General features: G+C 38.5%; 1 protein-coding gene across 1 annotated transcript; it reads left to right on the forward strand.

Annotated features, from left to right (window-relative positions):
• The first annotated feature begins 2,712 nt into the window (after positions 1–2,712).
• On the forward strand, positions 2,713–15,001 carry LOC124879888 (glyceraldehyde-3-phosphate dehydrogenase-like). Its single transcript, XM_047384710.1, has 12 exons — positions 2,713–2,869; positions 3,042–3,089; positions 11,584–11,683; positions 11,874–11,983; positions 12,065–12,155; positions 12,400–12,515; positions 12,648–12,729; positions 13,627–13,778; positions 13,867–13,945; positions 14,327–14,410; positions 14,581–14,678; positions 14,831–15,001. The coding sequence occupies exons 2-12, from the start codon at positions 3,067–3,069 to the stop codon at positions 14,898–14,900; spliced, it is 1,005 nt and encodes a 334-aa protein (XP_047240666.1). The 5' UTR covers positions 2,713–2,869; positions 3,042–3,066; the 3' UTR covers positions 14,901–15,001.
• The last annotated feature ends 236 nt before the right edge of the window (positions 15,002–15,237 follow it).

A 15,237-nucleotide genomic window follows, 5' to 3' on the forward strand; every position in this document is an offset into this window, starting at 1 on the left:
CATGTAATTGTCATAGACAGTGAAGTTAGTCATCAATTACTGAAATAAGAGTAGAAAAGTAATTTATTTTAAATCTGCAATAAATTTATTGAATGCAGATTCCTAAGAAATGTGCAAGGGAATGAATCAATTTAACAAGCAAGTTACAGTATAGTCAGTGAAACTCATTGTGACACAGTATATGACAGAATATATTATAAAAAACAATGATTTCATCTTTAGCCCAGTGGAAACCAAAGGTGAAAATGGAGGGAAGCTAAAGATGAAGAGCAGCCTTATGTTTGAGTTCTCATGGTAAAGCTGGGAAACCGTGGCTGAATTGAATAACCATGTTTATACAGTCTTAGCTGAAGAAAGACAAATATCTGACTGGAGGAAGCCAGACTTGGATTATTAACCAGCTGTCTTACCTCTGGGGTTGTCATAGCAACCAGGTGCCCCTTTTGTTTAATAAGGCATGACTAGGGTAGATCATGGGACTCATCAAGATTAGAAACAGACCCCTGACCAAAGACAATGCCCTTATCAACCTGAAATTTATGTAACCTCCAATAAGTACACTGTTGCACCATAACGTGGAGCAACTGCATACAGGTTAAGGCAGCTTTTGTTGAGGCTTTTCTAAGCGCTCAAAACAAAATGCAATGTCATCTTTTTTTCATGTTCTTGACCCTGGTGATCTGATGTGGGTATTTTTGACAGTGATGAGAGCTGTCCAGCTGATCCTGCTATCCTGCCAAATGCTAGACTTTCTATGAAGACTATGTAAAAGAAAATGTGGCTGCATTCATGAGGTGATGCAAGCTGACCATTATGTATTTTCCAGGGACTGGGGTTTATTGGTCCTTTGTGGTTGTGGACACTGTGACAGACAGTGGACGTAAGGTTGTCGGGGTTAACTTTTCTGAGTTTGGTCTTTTACACTGAACTGTTTTAACTGTTGTCTATGGAAAAATGTTGCTGCTGTAGATGTTTAAAGAAAACTATAACTCATCATTATGACAAATCTAAGTCTAAAACGTTGTGATATTTAAGTCAATATTATGAGATACAATTTCAGAATTGTAAGACTCAATCTCACAATTATGATTTTACATTGTCATGATGAAATGAGACCTGTCTAGGGTGCACTTCACCTCTTGCCCAATGGCAGCTGGACATAGGCATTAGATCCCACCCAACCCCCAACCCGGTTACCCTGCAAGGACAAGCAGGTATAGACAAAAGATGGATGGATTGATGGATGGATGGATGGATGGATGGATGGATGGATGGATGGATGGATGGACTGACAAATACATGAAAAGGAGTACTGTGCCTTATGCATTATCTCCAAGTGCTCTCTAGTGCACTACATTGAACATCTCAGCCTTCAATGGAGTTGGTTCCAAAATTGAGGAGTATAGAAACTAAATGCTGCCTCCCCTTGTTCAGATCTGGTGCTGGAAACAATGAGCGAACAGATGACTGACGATCTCAGAGTTCTATAGATACTTACCAGCAGCTCTTAAATGTGTTCAGAACCAGGATCCCTCAATGTCTGATGGACCATTAACAAAATTTTTATATATATAATTTACTAGCAGCCAGTGCAGTGCAGTGCAGTGCAGTGGTAAATGATTAATTGTCCTGATGTTTGCCAGTACTGTGACAGCAGCATTTTGAATAAGATGCAGCTGCCTGACTGATTTTTGTAGTGCTGTATAGACATCATTACAATAATCTAACCTACTGAAAATAACTTTTTCTGGGCCCTGTTTTTACAGGAAACTCTTAAATCTGCAAATGTTTTTTAGAAAACAGTTTGAAGAATTATCAACAGTCTATATGTAGATGTTAAAACTGAGGTCTGATTCCAAGATGACACTTAGGTTTTTTGCATGTTGTGTGGTCTTTAGCTTGCAATGAGTCAAGTTAAGTGCTGATCTCTAACCTTTTCAGGAAAAAAAAACAGTGTCTTCTGTCTTTTCTGCATTAAGTTGCAAAAATTGCAGATCCATACACTCATTGATATTATGGACACACTTATTCAGTGACTAAAATAGACTGTAGTTGTGTGGTAACAAATATAAAGGTGTGTGTCATCAGCCAAGGTATAGCATGAGAGGTAGTACGTAGGTAGTACTTCATAATTTCAGCTAGGGGAAGTATGTAGATGTTGAATGAAATTATCCCTTGAATGGACCCTTGAGGAACCCCACATGTAATCTTGGTTCATAAGGGTTAAAGGAGTATAAAAAATTGACGGACGGATAGATGGAAAATTATGACATACTATTTTGTAATTCTGTCACACTATTACGACCCTACAATCTAGAGAGAAATCTACAAATAAAACGAATAAAAAATAAAAAAATTAAGAATTATAAGGCCATAATGACATTTTTTTATTTTAAAAAGCAGTCATTGCAACATAGCTTTCTCCTTCTTCTTTTTAAACTATTGTGGCTGAAATCGACTTCCACAAGAACACTGAAGGTCACTATGATAAAATAAATACCTGCTTCATTTATAAATGCTTCAAAACATTTAAAAAACAAAATAATTGTTTTTTTCCTGATTTAAAGCTTTCACTTCCCTTAGCAATAAAACTGATTATAAAGTTTAGTAAATAAAACAACTTTTGCATTTTGTAGCAATCAACCTCTGCTTGGGGTTCAGTGGCGTCATCTGATCTTGACGTCATCGCTCAGGAGGTGTGGTCACTGCAGCTGCGATAAATTGGAGTGACTCCTACTTTCTAATTAAAGGTCTGTAAGGCAGTGGTCATTTCCAACCGGTTCAGGTGATCCTCTTTCCATTTTTTCTTATTCAGCATTTCACTGCTGTTTGTCCGGGACTTTATCTTCGGTTCTCCTTGGTGGAACAGGTGAGTAAAAAAGAGATGTGTTCCCTGTGAGATCTTCTTCAGGAAGCTTTAAAGCTGAAAACTTAAAGCGCTCAAGTGTTACAGTCTGGTCTCGGTTAACGCGAACATTACTGATTATGTGCTGAGTTAGTAACTACATTTTAAACTTTTTTTTTTTTTTTTACCCTTTTAGAGGCAACAAGATCGCATCAGACGAAATGGTGAAGATTGGAATCAACGGGTGAGCTCGTTTTTTGTTCTTCTCTAGAAAAGCTTTCAGCAATCTTTCACTAAAGCACACATCAGATTTTCTTTTTCTAAACCGTTACGAGTAAATAGAGGGCTGCAAGTTTGTTTAGCTATAATTGTGGTTTTGAAGAAGCTACTTAAAGGCTGTCTAGACTGTTAGGCTTCAGAAACAGCAACGTTCACCTTAAAATACTTATTGGGACCTGCCATAGCATATGGAAGCAAATCGTTACCATATTTCAAATGAAAAAGCATTTTCAGAAATGCTTTTTCATTTTAAGAATGTGGCTGCATTGTTTGACTCATAAATGAAATTGGTAATCAATAATCCTATTTGCATTTTAATTTTCTTCCTCAAGACTGCTCATTCTTTCACTTAATTAAAATGCAAAAGAAAAAGACATTTGAGATTTATTTTTCAAAATGTACCCCAGCAAATAGATACCAAAATTTGAAAATGAAAAAGCATTTCCAGAAATGCTTTTTCATTTTAAGAATGTGGCTGCGTTATTTGACCCATAAATAAAATTAGTAATCAATCATCCTATTTGCATTTGCATTTTCTTCTTCATGACTGCACATTTTATGCCATAATCAAAAAGAAAACAAAGCAGACATTGCTTTTTCGTTTTCGTGGTCTGCCCGCAAAGTACTGCCCAGAACTCGAAAACAAAATAGCATTCCGAGCGGCGGGCGCAGCAGAGTGACGTCAGCAGCCGCTCTTGCATGATGACGCTCTATATATATATATATTATATATATATATATATATATATATATATATATATATATATATATATATATATATATATATATATATATATATATATATATATATATATATATATATATATATATATATATATATATATATTATATATATATATATATATATATATATATTATATATATATATATATTATATATATATATATATATATATTATATATATATTATATTATATATATATATATATATTATATATATATATATATATATTATATATATATATATATATATATATATATATATATATATATATATATTATATATATATTATATAATATATATATATATATATATAATATATATATATATATATATATATATATATATATATATATATATATATATATATATATATAATATATATAATATATATATATATTATATATATAATATATATATATATATATTATATATATAATATATATGCGCATTGGCTGTGGAACTGCCACAGCCAATGCAGACATGCACAGTGCCCCCTAACGAACAAAATCCCACTCCTACAGTGGAGATGGCAGTTACTTGAGTGTAGAAAGCGGGTTTTTCTTCCACGAAAAATGATTTTTAACTCGCCATCACAGCCACAGGTTTCACTCTGACAAATTTGCACAGCATTTTAAGTCCGTGTTGGAGATTTCCCATGCTCACAGCATCTAGCAAAAGAACCACCAGACTAAGCGGCGGTATGAAACCAGATGCAAAACGAGCCGGTATTTTCACAGCCAGGGGCAAACTGGCATACGGGTCAACCGGGGGAATCTCCGGTGGACTGCTGGCTTAGTGGGACGGTGGTTCACTTCACCACCGTCCCACCCCCCTGCACAGACGCAAGGCGAGCGCAACATCAAGTACGCAAGAGGCGACAGTTTCTGGGGTGCTGATATTTTGCTGGACCATTTGTGCCCTAAACATTGCCATATCAAACTGTTAGGGATAACCTTTATTTATGTGACTCATAGCTGTTTTTCTCACTTATACCATAATGATATTAAGCATAAATTCTAATGTTTCCTTTTTGTTAGAAAAGAATGCTCATCAACACACATTACAAAGATAAATGGCCCAAGGTTTGTCATGAATGACCTGTGGCTGGGGCACTGGGTTTGATGGTGGATGGGCTGTAACTGGTTTGATTAGAAAGCCTCAGCACACTTAGATTAAGGATGGATACCAGCTACTACACAACCTACCAGATAGACACCACAATGGTTACACATAGTCTACTAATAATCACTGAGGGAGGAAACATCCATTGCATTGGAGTGCCAGATGTAAAACTACATGCGACCTTCTTTCGGGGCTCTTCGTCATCCTTTTACAAACTGCGACGGTCCGAGACGGGAGACTCAGCGCTGATCTCTGTAATCATTCCTCTCCTCTGCCTAATTTAGATAAAAGGAGCTGAAAGTTAGAAACTGTTTGAGAGTCGTTCCTTTAAGAGTCAGTGTTAGAGTCTGATCGCCTCTGGGAATCAGGGACTGGAGAGACTCCCGAGAGGTCTGACTGCCAACAGGGTGCGGTAGCTCAGACAAACCTCTCCTCTGCGCCAGTCAGGCAGAACAGCTCTACTGCACACTGGTGAACAGCTGATCTATAACGCATAACATGCACTGCAGGGCGGCCAGCTGAGCTGACAATGAAGAGTGGAGATCAAAAAAAAAGCCCAGGCTTAATTATGCAGGGGTGTTCGGAAAATACCGGCTCATTTTGCATCTGGTTTCATTCCCGCCGCTTAGCGATTCGTTTGCTTTATGTTGTGAGCATGGGAAATCTCCAACACGAACTTAAAATGCTGTGCAAATCTGTCAAGATCATATTTTCTCCTCTGAAATGTGCGTCGTGTATTCACGTAAGCTGCTTCTATCGATGAAGCATGTTATCATTCAAAACCAATCACATATATATAGAATATTGATGATGTATTACAGATAATTCCAGTTCCCATGGTCCCTGAATGCAACAGCTGGGAATATGTTGTGTTGAGCAGTCAGTCATGATTCTGCACCCCTGTGATCTGAGGCCCCGCCTCCCCACGCCAAAACAGGGCCAAAGGTTTGAAGCCGAAAAAAAAATCTGCAAGTTCGAAAAAAAAACTTGAATCTGAAAAGTACTTTTGAACCAATTTTTTTTTTCCAGTTTCACAGCAGTTTTTTTTTTTTTTCAGTTGCAAAACTTTTTTTTTCCAGTTTTCACATTTTTCTCCAAAATAATTTTTCAGGTTCAAATGTTTTTCTTTTGAATAAACTTTTATTTTTCAGGTTCAAATTGTTGGCCCCAATTTAGCTCTATACTTCTCCCATGTATTTTCAATGAGAGTTTGACCAGTAGTCCATGAGTGACACCATTTCTTTCCATCGTCCTATTTTATACTTTGAATGACATAAAGCTCCATCATTGGGGATGAGGGATAGCTGTCGCCCACAGTTGGAAAATTTTCAAATACCATATACGGTTTCCAAGATATTAGACTTTGTTTGGGAGCATGTTCAGGCATTTTTGTCTTTTTCTCCATTTTCTCTCTGTTTTCACCTAGTGTTGTGTCTTATTATTTTTTCAACATAAAAGTATTGCTATTATCGATCCCCTGTCTGTTCTGAGAAAAACGGTCCAAGAATGACATCGATCGCCCCTACGGTTTCAGAGTTATGGCCAGTTGTTCGGGAGCATGCGCCTCCATGTTATAAAGCCTAGACCAGGGGAGACACAGAGTGAGGTGCTGCGTGAGTGAGAAACAGCAGGTGTCAAGTTACACTGACGTTCTTTGCTGATTGGCTGATTCATTCCTCACTGTTCTATTTATAGCTCTGTGTATCTCCTACTGTATATGTCTGGATGTGATTCTGTCTTTCTTTCTGCCTCTCTGTGTCTCACACTCAGACACACACACACATGCATGGATTACTATCTTTTTGAGGACTTCGCATTGACTTCCTTTGATTTTCATTCATTTCTATGGCTTAAACCTGACCCGACCCCTAAAGGGGCCTAGGGGTTAGAACAGGAGGTTTGTGTTCCAGAGGGGACACAAGGGGCCAGGTTAGTATCCCACAGATTACCACTCTGGGTCCCTGAGCAAGACCCTTAGCCCCAGAATGCTCCCCGGGCGCCGCACAATGGCAGCCCACTGCTCCCTGTAAGGGATGGGCTAAATGCAGAGGACAAATTTCGTTGTAATGTACATGTGCAATGACCAATAAAGATGATTATAACCCTTTGAACATCTTCATAAGAGAGAACTACATGGTGGCCATTTTGTGTGGGGTACTTAAACAGCATGAACTGCTGTTCCAACACCTAGACAACAGTGATTAACCCTAAAGGGTATTTTCTTTCACCAACCCTCCATGGTTACTAATGATTTTTGAAAGCTGATAATAGACAATGGTTTCAGAAGAGCAAGCAGGTTCTACAGGTCCTTCTCAAAATATTAGCATATTGTGATAAAGTTCATTATTTTCCATAATGTCATGATGAAAATTTAACATTCATATATTTTAGATTCATTGCACACTAACTGAAATATTTCAGGTCTTTTATTGTCTTAATACGGATGATTTTGGCATACAGCTCATGAAAACCCAAAATTCCTATCTCACAAAATTAGCATATTTCATCCGACCAATAAAAGAAAAGTGTTTTTAATACAAGAAACGTCAACCTTCAAATAATCTTGTACATTTATGCACTCAATACTTGGTCGGGAATCCTTTTGGCAGAAATGACTGCTTCAATGCGGCGTGGCATGGAGGCAATCAGCCTGTGGCACTGATGAGGTCTTATGGAGGCCCAGGATGCTTCGATAGCGGCCTTTAGCTCATCCAGAGTGTTGGGTCTTGAGTCTCTCAACGTTCTCTTCACAATATCCCACAGATTCTCTATGGGGTTCAGGTCAGGAGAGTTGGCAGGCCAATTGAGCACAGTGATACCATGGTCAGTAAACCATTTACCAGTGGTTTTGGCACTGTGAGCAGGTGCCAGGTCGTGCTGAAAAATGAAATCTTCATCTCTATAAAGCTTTTCAGCAGATGGAAGCATGAAGTGCTCCAAAATCTCCTGATAGCTAGCTGCATTGACCCTGCCCTTGATAAAACACAGTGGACCAACACCAGCAGCTGACACGGCACCCCAGACCATCACTGACTGTGGGTACTTGACACTGGACTTCTGGCATTTTGGCATTTCCTTCTCCCCAGTCTTCCTCCAGACTCTGGCACCTTGATTTCTGAATGACATGCAGAATTTGCTTTCATCCGAAAAAAGTACTTTGGACCACTGAGCAACAGTCCAGTGCTGCTTCTCTGTAGCCCAGGTCTGGGGAATGCGGCACCTGTAGCCCATTTCCTGCACACACCTGTGCACGGTGGCTCTGGATGTTTCTACTCCACACTCAGTCCACTGCTTCCGCAGGTCCCCCAAGGTCTGGAATCGGCCCTTCTCCACAATCTTCCTCAGGGTCCGGTCACCTCTTCTCGTTGTGCAGCATTTTCTGCCACACTTTTTCCTTCCCACGGACTTCCCACTGAGGTGCCTTGATACAGCACTCTGGGAACAGCCTATTCGTTCAGAAATTTCTTTCTGTGTCTTACCCTCTTGCTTGAGGGTGTCAATAGTGGCCTTCTGGACAGCAGTCAGGTCGGCAGTCTTACCCATGATTGGGGTTTTGAGTGATGAACCAGGCTGGGAGTTTTAAAGGCCCCAGGAATCTTTTGCAGGTGTTTAGAGTTAACTCGTTGATTCAGATGATTAGGTTCATAGCTCGTTTAGAGACCCTTTTAATGATATGCTAATTTTGTGAGATAGGAATTTTGGGTTTTCATGAGCTGTATGCCAAAATCATCCGTATTAAGACAATAAAAGACCTGAAATATTTCAGTTAGTGTGCAATGTATCTAAAATATATGAATGTTAAATTTTCATCATGACATTATGGAAAATAATGAACTTTATCACAATATGCTAATATTTTGAGAAGGACCAGTATATAACTCATACAAATAACCCAGACCTGAAAGGACAACCATGCTGGATTTTCAAAATAAGACAAAACATGCTCTACAAAATAAAAGCCTTTACATTTTAAACAATAGATGATTGCAAGACTGGGCTTCACACTACTGTTGGAGCTCCCCCATTGTTGGAAATGGGACCATGTTGGCCTTTTAAAATAAAGCCAACTGAAACATTCAAAATAAAAGCCTCAACCTTCCATAGTTATTATTGATTTTTTTTTTTATCCAATGATGGCATACACAATGATTTTAAAATAGCAAGCAGGTTCTATATAACTAATGGAAGTAACCCAGATCTGAAAGGAAGACCATGCCGGATTTTCAAAATGAGACAAAACATGCTCTACAAAATGAAAGCCTTTATATTTTAAATTATAAATAACTGCAGGACTTGGCATTACACTAATGTTGGAGCTCACCTAGTGTTGGAAATGGGACTATGCTGGTCCTTTGAAATACAGCTTAGTGAAACTTTCAAAATAAAAGCCTCAATCTTAAATAGTTACTAGTGAGTATACATAATGCAATAATAGCATACATAATGATTTTAGAATAGCAACCAGGTTCTATATAACTAGTGGAAGTAACCCAGACCTGAAACGACAACTATACTGGACTTTCAAAATAACACCTAGACATACCATACAAAATAAACGTCTTCATGTTTAACACAGCAATAATTGCAGCACTGGTCTTAAAACTACTGCTGGGTCTCAGTGATGGAAATTGGTCCGCTTTATCCTTTCAAAATAAAATTGACCTTTACAAAATAAAAGCCTCAACATTCCTTAGTTGGCGCCTGCCATAGCAATAAAGGGAGAGGAGAATGGTCTTGCTTCACTGCCTCCAATGCTATTGCAAAGAGTCATCTATTATTATCCATGTCTAAACTGGATTGTTTATTGCGTATATTTATTGGGACCTACCATGGCAATGCAAGGAGGCATAAGCTTAACTCGGCTACAGATTGGCTCTGGGTCGAGAAGCACGCACCAAGAGGCAGGCAGTGGACATGCAGGATGTTCTGATTGTTCAGGGAGTATCTCAGAATACAATGTAGTTAATTTACAGACAAGAGTCCAGTGAGCAACAAAGAGAGAACATTTCAGAATATGATATGTTTAGGGATTGATGGGATTATTTTGTACTCTTTTTGATGCAAACTGTTATTCACAAGTTGAAGTCTGGAAGGTTTTATAAAGCATGGTATAAACCAAACTTTTGTGTTTTATATGATCTGTGTTAATATGAACTGGTATTAAAGCCCAGCAGTACAACCAAAACTTAAGTTTAAGATGCTGTGTGTGCTGGACCAATTTTTCTGGTTATTTTGGATTGTCTATTCCCTCGTTATTTATAGCCCTCTGGTGCTATGGCTCCACACTTGGTGTACCTCAGTTCACACCCTTCAGGCCCCTCCACTGTCTGTATCGCTGTTTTCCCTCAGCTGTCACATTCCTTTTATTTTCCCCACTTGTCTAAATTTAACTCTAACATATTTGAGGTCCAGTGATCATCCCTGCTGCAAAATATGGATATTGCTAAGACCTGGAGATGACTGAAACGGGTTCAATATTGTGTGAACCAACAACAGCTGCTGCTGGGAGATTTGGCTTGTTGATCCTTGACGGATGCAAAACTCCCGTGTCGGACACAAAAGATGGGCCATGGTCGAATTTGGCCTTCTGATTACCTGTTTGCTTCCCAAAACTGTTAAGATTACATAGCTCTCCTATCCTGTCCTGTATAGATGAGCAACATTCTCTTTGCTGTGCACTTAGGCTGGTACAACAGAGAGATAGACTTTGGGGATGTTGGTCATTTAACTCCTTTGTCATTTCATAGTCTTCAAATTTGATGATTCTAATTTTAAAATTCATTTTGTCAAAACTCTTCAAAAACTGAAAATCGCCCACTTATCTCGGATTGGGTACATCTGTTTAAAACATTTGCAACAAAATGACTTCTTTCCGGCTTTGTTGTTACAGTTTCAGGGCCATGACTCTTCTAATACATCGATTGTAGCAGAAACTATTTTACTTTGTTTGGACATTAGATCACTAGGTTGCCTTTATTTTTTGTTGCATATTTCCAATCTCGCACTTCATCTTCCTCTGTCTACATATACCATCTTTTTCTTCCTCTGACACTGTATCAACTGCAGCTCTTGGGTCCTGACGGATGCAGTAGGTGGTGCACTCCTGATTTATATCTGTTCTCTTTTTTTCCAGTTTAAGGATCACTGCTGAGGTTGCCTTATAAGGAGTAAACTGCCTTTTGGTTTCGAGTGCAAACATCTTTATCTTCAAAGTGGGCTGACCTTGTATGGTCTGTCTGCGGTTACCTGTTTTAGGTTGGGAGTGAGTGCCACCTACTGGTCAATAGAAAATATAAAAAATGGTAGCTAATTTGCTGAGGTTGTTCAAAAATCTGTGTCTGGAGCAATTAAGTTTGGAATCTAAACCCAAGCTTTACCCTTTCTACAAAAATTAGTTTTGCAATATGTCACTGTAGCACTAACTATTCTCTCCTGGGCCATCAAATGTCACAACTTTATTCCATATTTATGATCTTTTTTTTTTTTTTTTTTAGAAGCACCAAACAAAAGATTTTTCTGTTGCACAACAACAGCTGGCTGGGAAGAACCCAAATGCTCTCCATTTATATTTTCTGCTTAATGATGCATTTCAGATTTGGACGCATCGGCCGTCTGGTGACCCGTGCTGCAGCCATGGGTGGGAAAGTTGAGGTTTTAGCCATCAATGACCCCTTCATCGACCTTGACTACATGGTGAACAACCTTCTTTAACCCTTTCTTTTTGTTCTTTTGGTGTAAAACTTTGCAGTGCCCTGCTTAAATTGTTACTTGGAAGGGTTAAAGTGAGCCATTCTAGAAATCTAACATGTTGCATCATGTAGTAAGATGGTATTTGAACCCAAATAACCTTTGTACAGTTTAAAATTTCTAAGTTCTCTTTCAGGCCTACATGTTTAAGTACGACTCCACTCATGGTATTTGGAAGCATGAAGAGGTGAAGGCAGAGGGCGGCAAGCTGGTTATTGGCAACATGCACATCATGGTCTTCCACGAGTATGCATCCCACTTGTTAATTTTTATATGCTTCCTGAATAGTATGGATTCTGTATAACCTTAAGGTGTAAAAATGTACAGGAGGGACCCTGCCAACATCAAATGGAGTGATGCTGGTGTAGACTATGTTGTGGAGTCCACTGGTGTGTTCACCACCATCGAAAAAGCTTCTGTAAGTTCCCCAAAGGCATTTATTTTGCTAATGGATATATAAATATTCATAAAGCAACTGGATTTCAGAAACATTTGGATTGTATGGCAAATTTAAGACTTGATTGCAGATTTTTGTAATGCAATAATTTCCCTGAAGCGGATGAAGATTAACTCTACAAATATAAAATGCAAAATGACCTAGTTGTCTTAATTTAGGGGATTGTTAAATTGCATTAAGCCAACTTGTTTTTTTTACCATCCAGGCTCATTTGAAAGGTGGAGCAAAGAGGGTGGTGATCTCCGCTCCAAGTGCCGATGCTCCCATGTTTGTCATGGGCGTAAACCATGACCAGTATGACAAATCAATGAAGATTGTCAGGTGAGTCTCAACCAGTTTTGTAATATTTGCTTTTAAAAATATGTTCTCGCCTGAAATTAGGTGGGAGGAATAAACCGCACAGTGTTGGAGCAACTAAAATTTAACGTTTTTGTTTTTTTTACTTATTTTAAGCAACGCTTCCTGCACAACCAACTGCCTGGCTCCCCTTGCCAAGGTCATCAATGACAACTATGGAATCGTTGAAGGTCTCATGGTAAAAACATTTAACTAGGTCTAACCTTCTGAGCTTCTCCCATGTGTAAATTATTTTGAATATCATTAAAGAAAGCTCACCTTGAGATGCAAATTTATAAATGACCAGTAATAGGAACTTTTTTTTTTTTTGTGTGTAGAAGCTTTCTGGATAAGGAATATGTATTTAGCCATTTTCAGTATGAGATGTTAAAAACAAATTCACAAAGCACAGAAAAGAATCAGTTTAAAAGGGAAATGTATTTTCTAAAACAAGCCAGCAATATGTCAATATATGTTCAGACTGCAAGCTGGTGAGACAGACTTTAAGCAGCTACCGGGAAGGCTGAACAGCGTACAACAAAGTTGTTTTGGTTCTTTTGAATTGAGTTTTCTTATGGAACATGGAGACCTTGGAAGTCTTGGCAGCCTTTTGTAGATCTACTTTTGGGTAAGGATCAATATTCCCTGGGGAATACACACATAGAGGTTTATTAATGCTTTACTAATTGGCAAAATTGAATGTTAAAGGCTGTTTAAAAAATTTGATAATTCAATAGTTTAAAATGCAGGTGACGATCTCCAACAGTCCATTATGGAAGAAGCTGTAGAAAATGACTGACTAGTTTAGTTTAAAATGATAAAACCATGTTTTACAGCAGCCCCTCCCTTACAAATGACATGATGTCTTCTGCTTCAAATCTAAATGATTGCTCAGATGAGGGTGGGTAAGAAAGGGAAAAAAAAAAAGCATGTTGAATGCTGATTTTTACCTTGAAGCTCTAAAAGAGAAACTGGAATCAAATAAAATCTGTTGCCCTTTCAAAGCTTTTATTTGCACACCTATACTCTAAACCCAGAGCCTGCTTCACATGTAGTAGCAAAATGTGTCACTGGAGCCATCTGTCCTCTTACCCAGAGCACAGTCCATGCTACCACCGCCACACAGAAGACTGTTGATGGTCCTTCAGGTAAAATGTGGAGAGATGGGCGTGGTGCCTCACAGAACATCATCCCTGCCTCAACTGGGGCTGCCAAGGCTGTTGGCAAAGTGATCCCTGAGCTGAATGGGTACAGATTTCCTTTTCTTCCGGGTAAATTTAAAATGGATTATAATAATGCTGCTTTCAGGTTCACTTATGTTGTAAATCTATAACAGAAAGCTGACTGGTATGGCTTTCCGTGTCCCCACCCCCAACGTATCTGTCGTTGACCTGACGGTCCGTCTGGAGAAGCCTGTAAGTATCGCATACATAATATAACCTGAACCGTTTGTCTCAGATGGCTGATCATTTTACCTTAATTTCACATAATCTTTAATCAGAAATTTGGATTCAACAATGTACATTTCTTTTTCCTCATTATTTTGGAGTCTGAAATTTTTAGTGGTTCAGTGGGAGGAGTAGTTGTCATGTAAAATCTTCCTTCCATTTGTCGATGTACCCCGGGCAATGCACTTAACTTCAAGTTGCCTACCTTTTGGTGTATGAATGTGGCTGTACTTTAGTGCTTTGAGCAGTCACTATGACTGAAAAAGTGTTGTATAAATTCAGTCCATTTTACCAAATTTTAAGTGCCATTATTTGCAGTCTTAATCCTTTTTTTGCCAACTTATTCAGGCAAAGTATGAAGACATCAAAAAGGTTGTCAAGGCTGCTGCAGAGGGGGCATTAAAAGGAATTCTAGGATACACAGAAGATCAGGTACAAGAAATGAGTACTTTTGGATTTGAAGTAATGTTGTGTATGCTGGTGTAGCCTGACTCTCAGAGGCCAGCAGATGGCATCACATCTCTAAACATTAGAGTTCAGTTGTCTCTTTAGCATCTTACTTAGGAATCATGCCTCCTAAATGTATATGACTCTCTGCTTAGGTCGTGTCCACAGACTTCAATGGTGACTCTCACTCATCAATCTTTGACGCTGGAGCTGGCATCGCATTGAACAACCACTTTGTCAAGCTTGTTTCATGGTGAGTTGGTTTTTGAGCTGTGTGCCACGATCAATCATGTCATTATTAATACATCTTAAATCAGATTTTGAAAGCAGACGATCCAAAAATGTCTGTTTTGGGGGAAAAAAAGAGTTTTGTAACTGATTCAAACTTCTGTCATTTGCATGCAGGTATGACAATGAGTTCGGCTACAGCAACCGTGTGTGTGACCTGCTCCAGCACATGTTCTCCAAGGAGTAAAGCTGATTTGGGTTTGTCTGGAACTGGATGCTGGGAATCTGCCCTGGGATCAGACTACCTTCTTGAAAGACACTGAACTATAATAAACTTGTGAAATTACATTACAGTTCTCTGGCTTTTTTTGTTCGTGGGACATAATAAAGTCCTTCCGATAAGACGTGACTCTTTACTTTGCATTTGTTTTACAACGTAGGGTGCACTCTCCCACCTGAACTTAAGGAGCTGTAATTACAATAATGTGTAGCTTTTATAAGATTAGAAAAATAAAACATTTCTGCAATGAATTTACTAATTTCTAAACTTTTTTTTTTTCCTTTTTACCAGTTTTATTGTTTTT

The sequence above is a fragment of the Girardinichthys multiradiatus genome, chromosome 13, assembly GCF_021462225.1.
Source record: "Girardinichthys multiradiatus isolate DD_20200921_A chromosome 13, DD_fGirMul_XY1, whole genome shotgun sequence".
In the NCBI taxonomy this organism is placed as follows: domain Eukaryota; kingdom Metazoa; phylum Chordata; class Actinopteri; order Cyprinodontiformes; family Goodeidae; genus Girardinichthys; species Girardinichthys multiradiatus.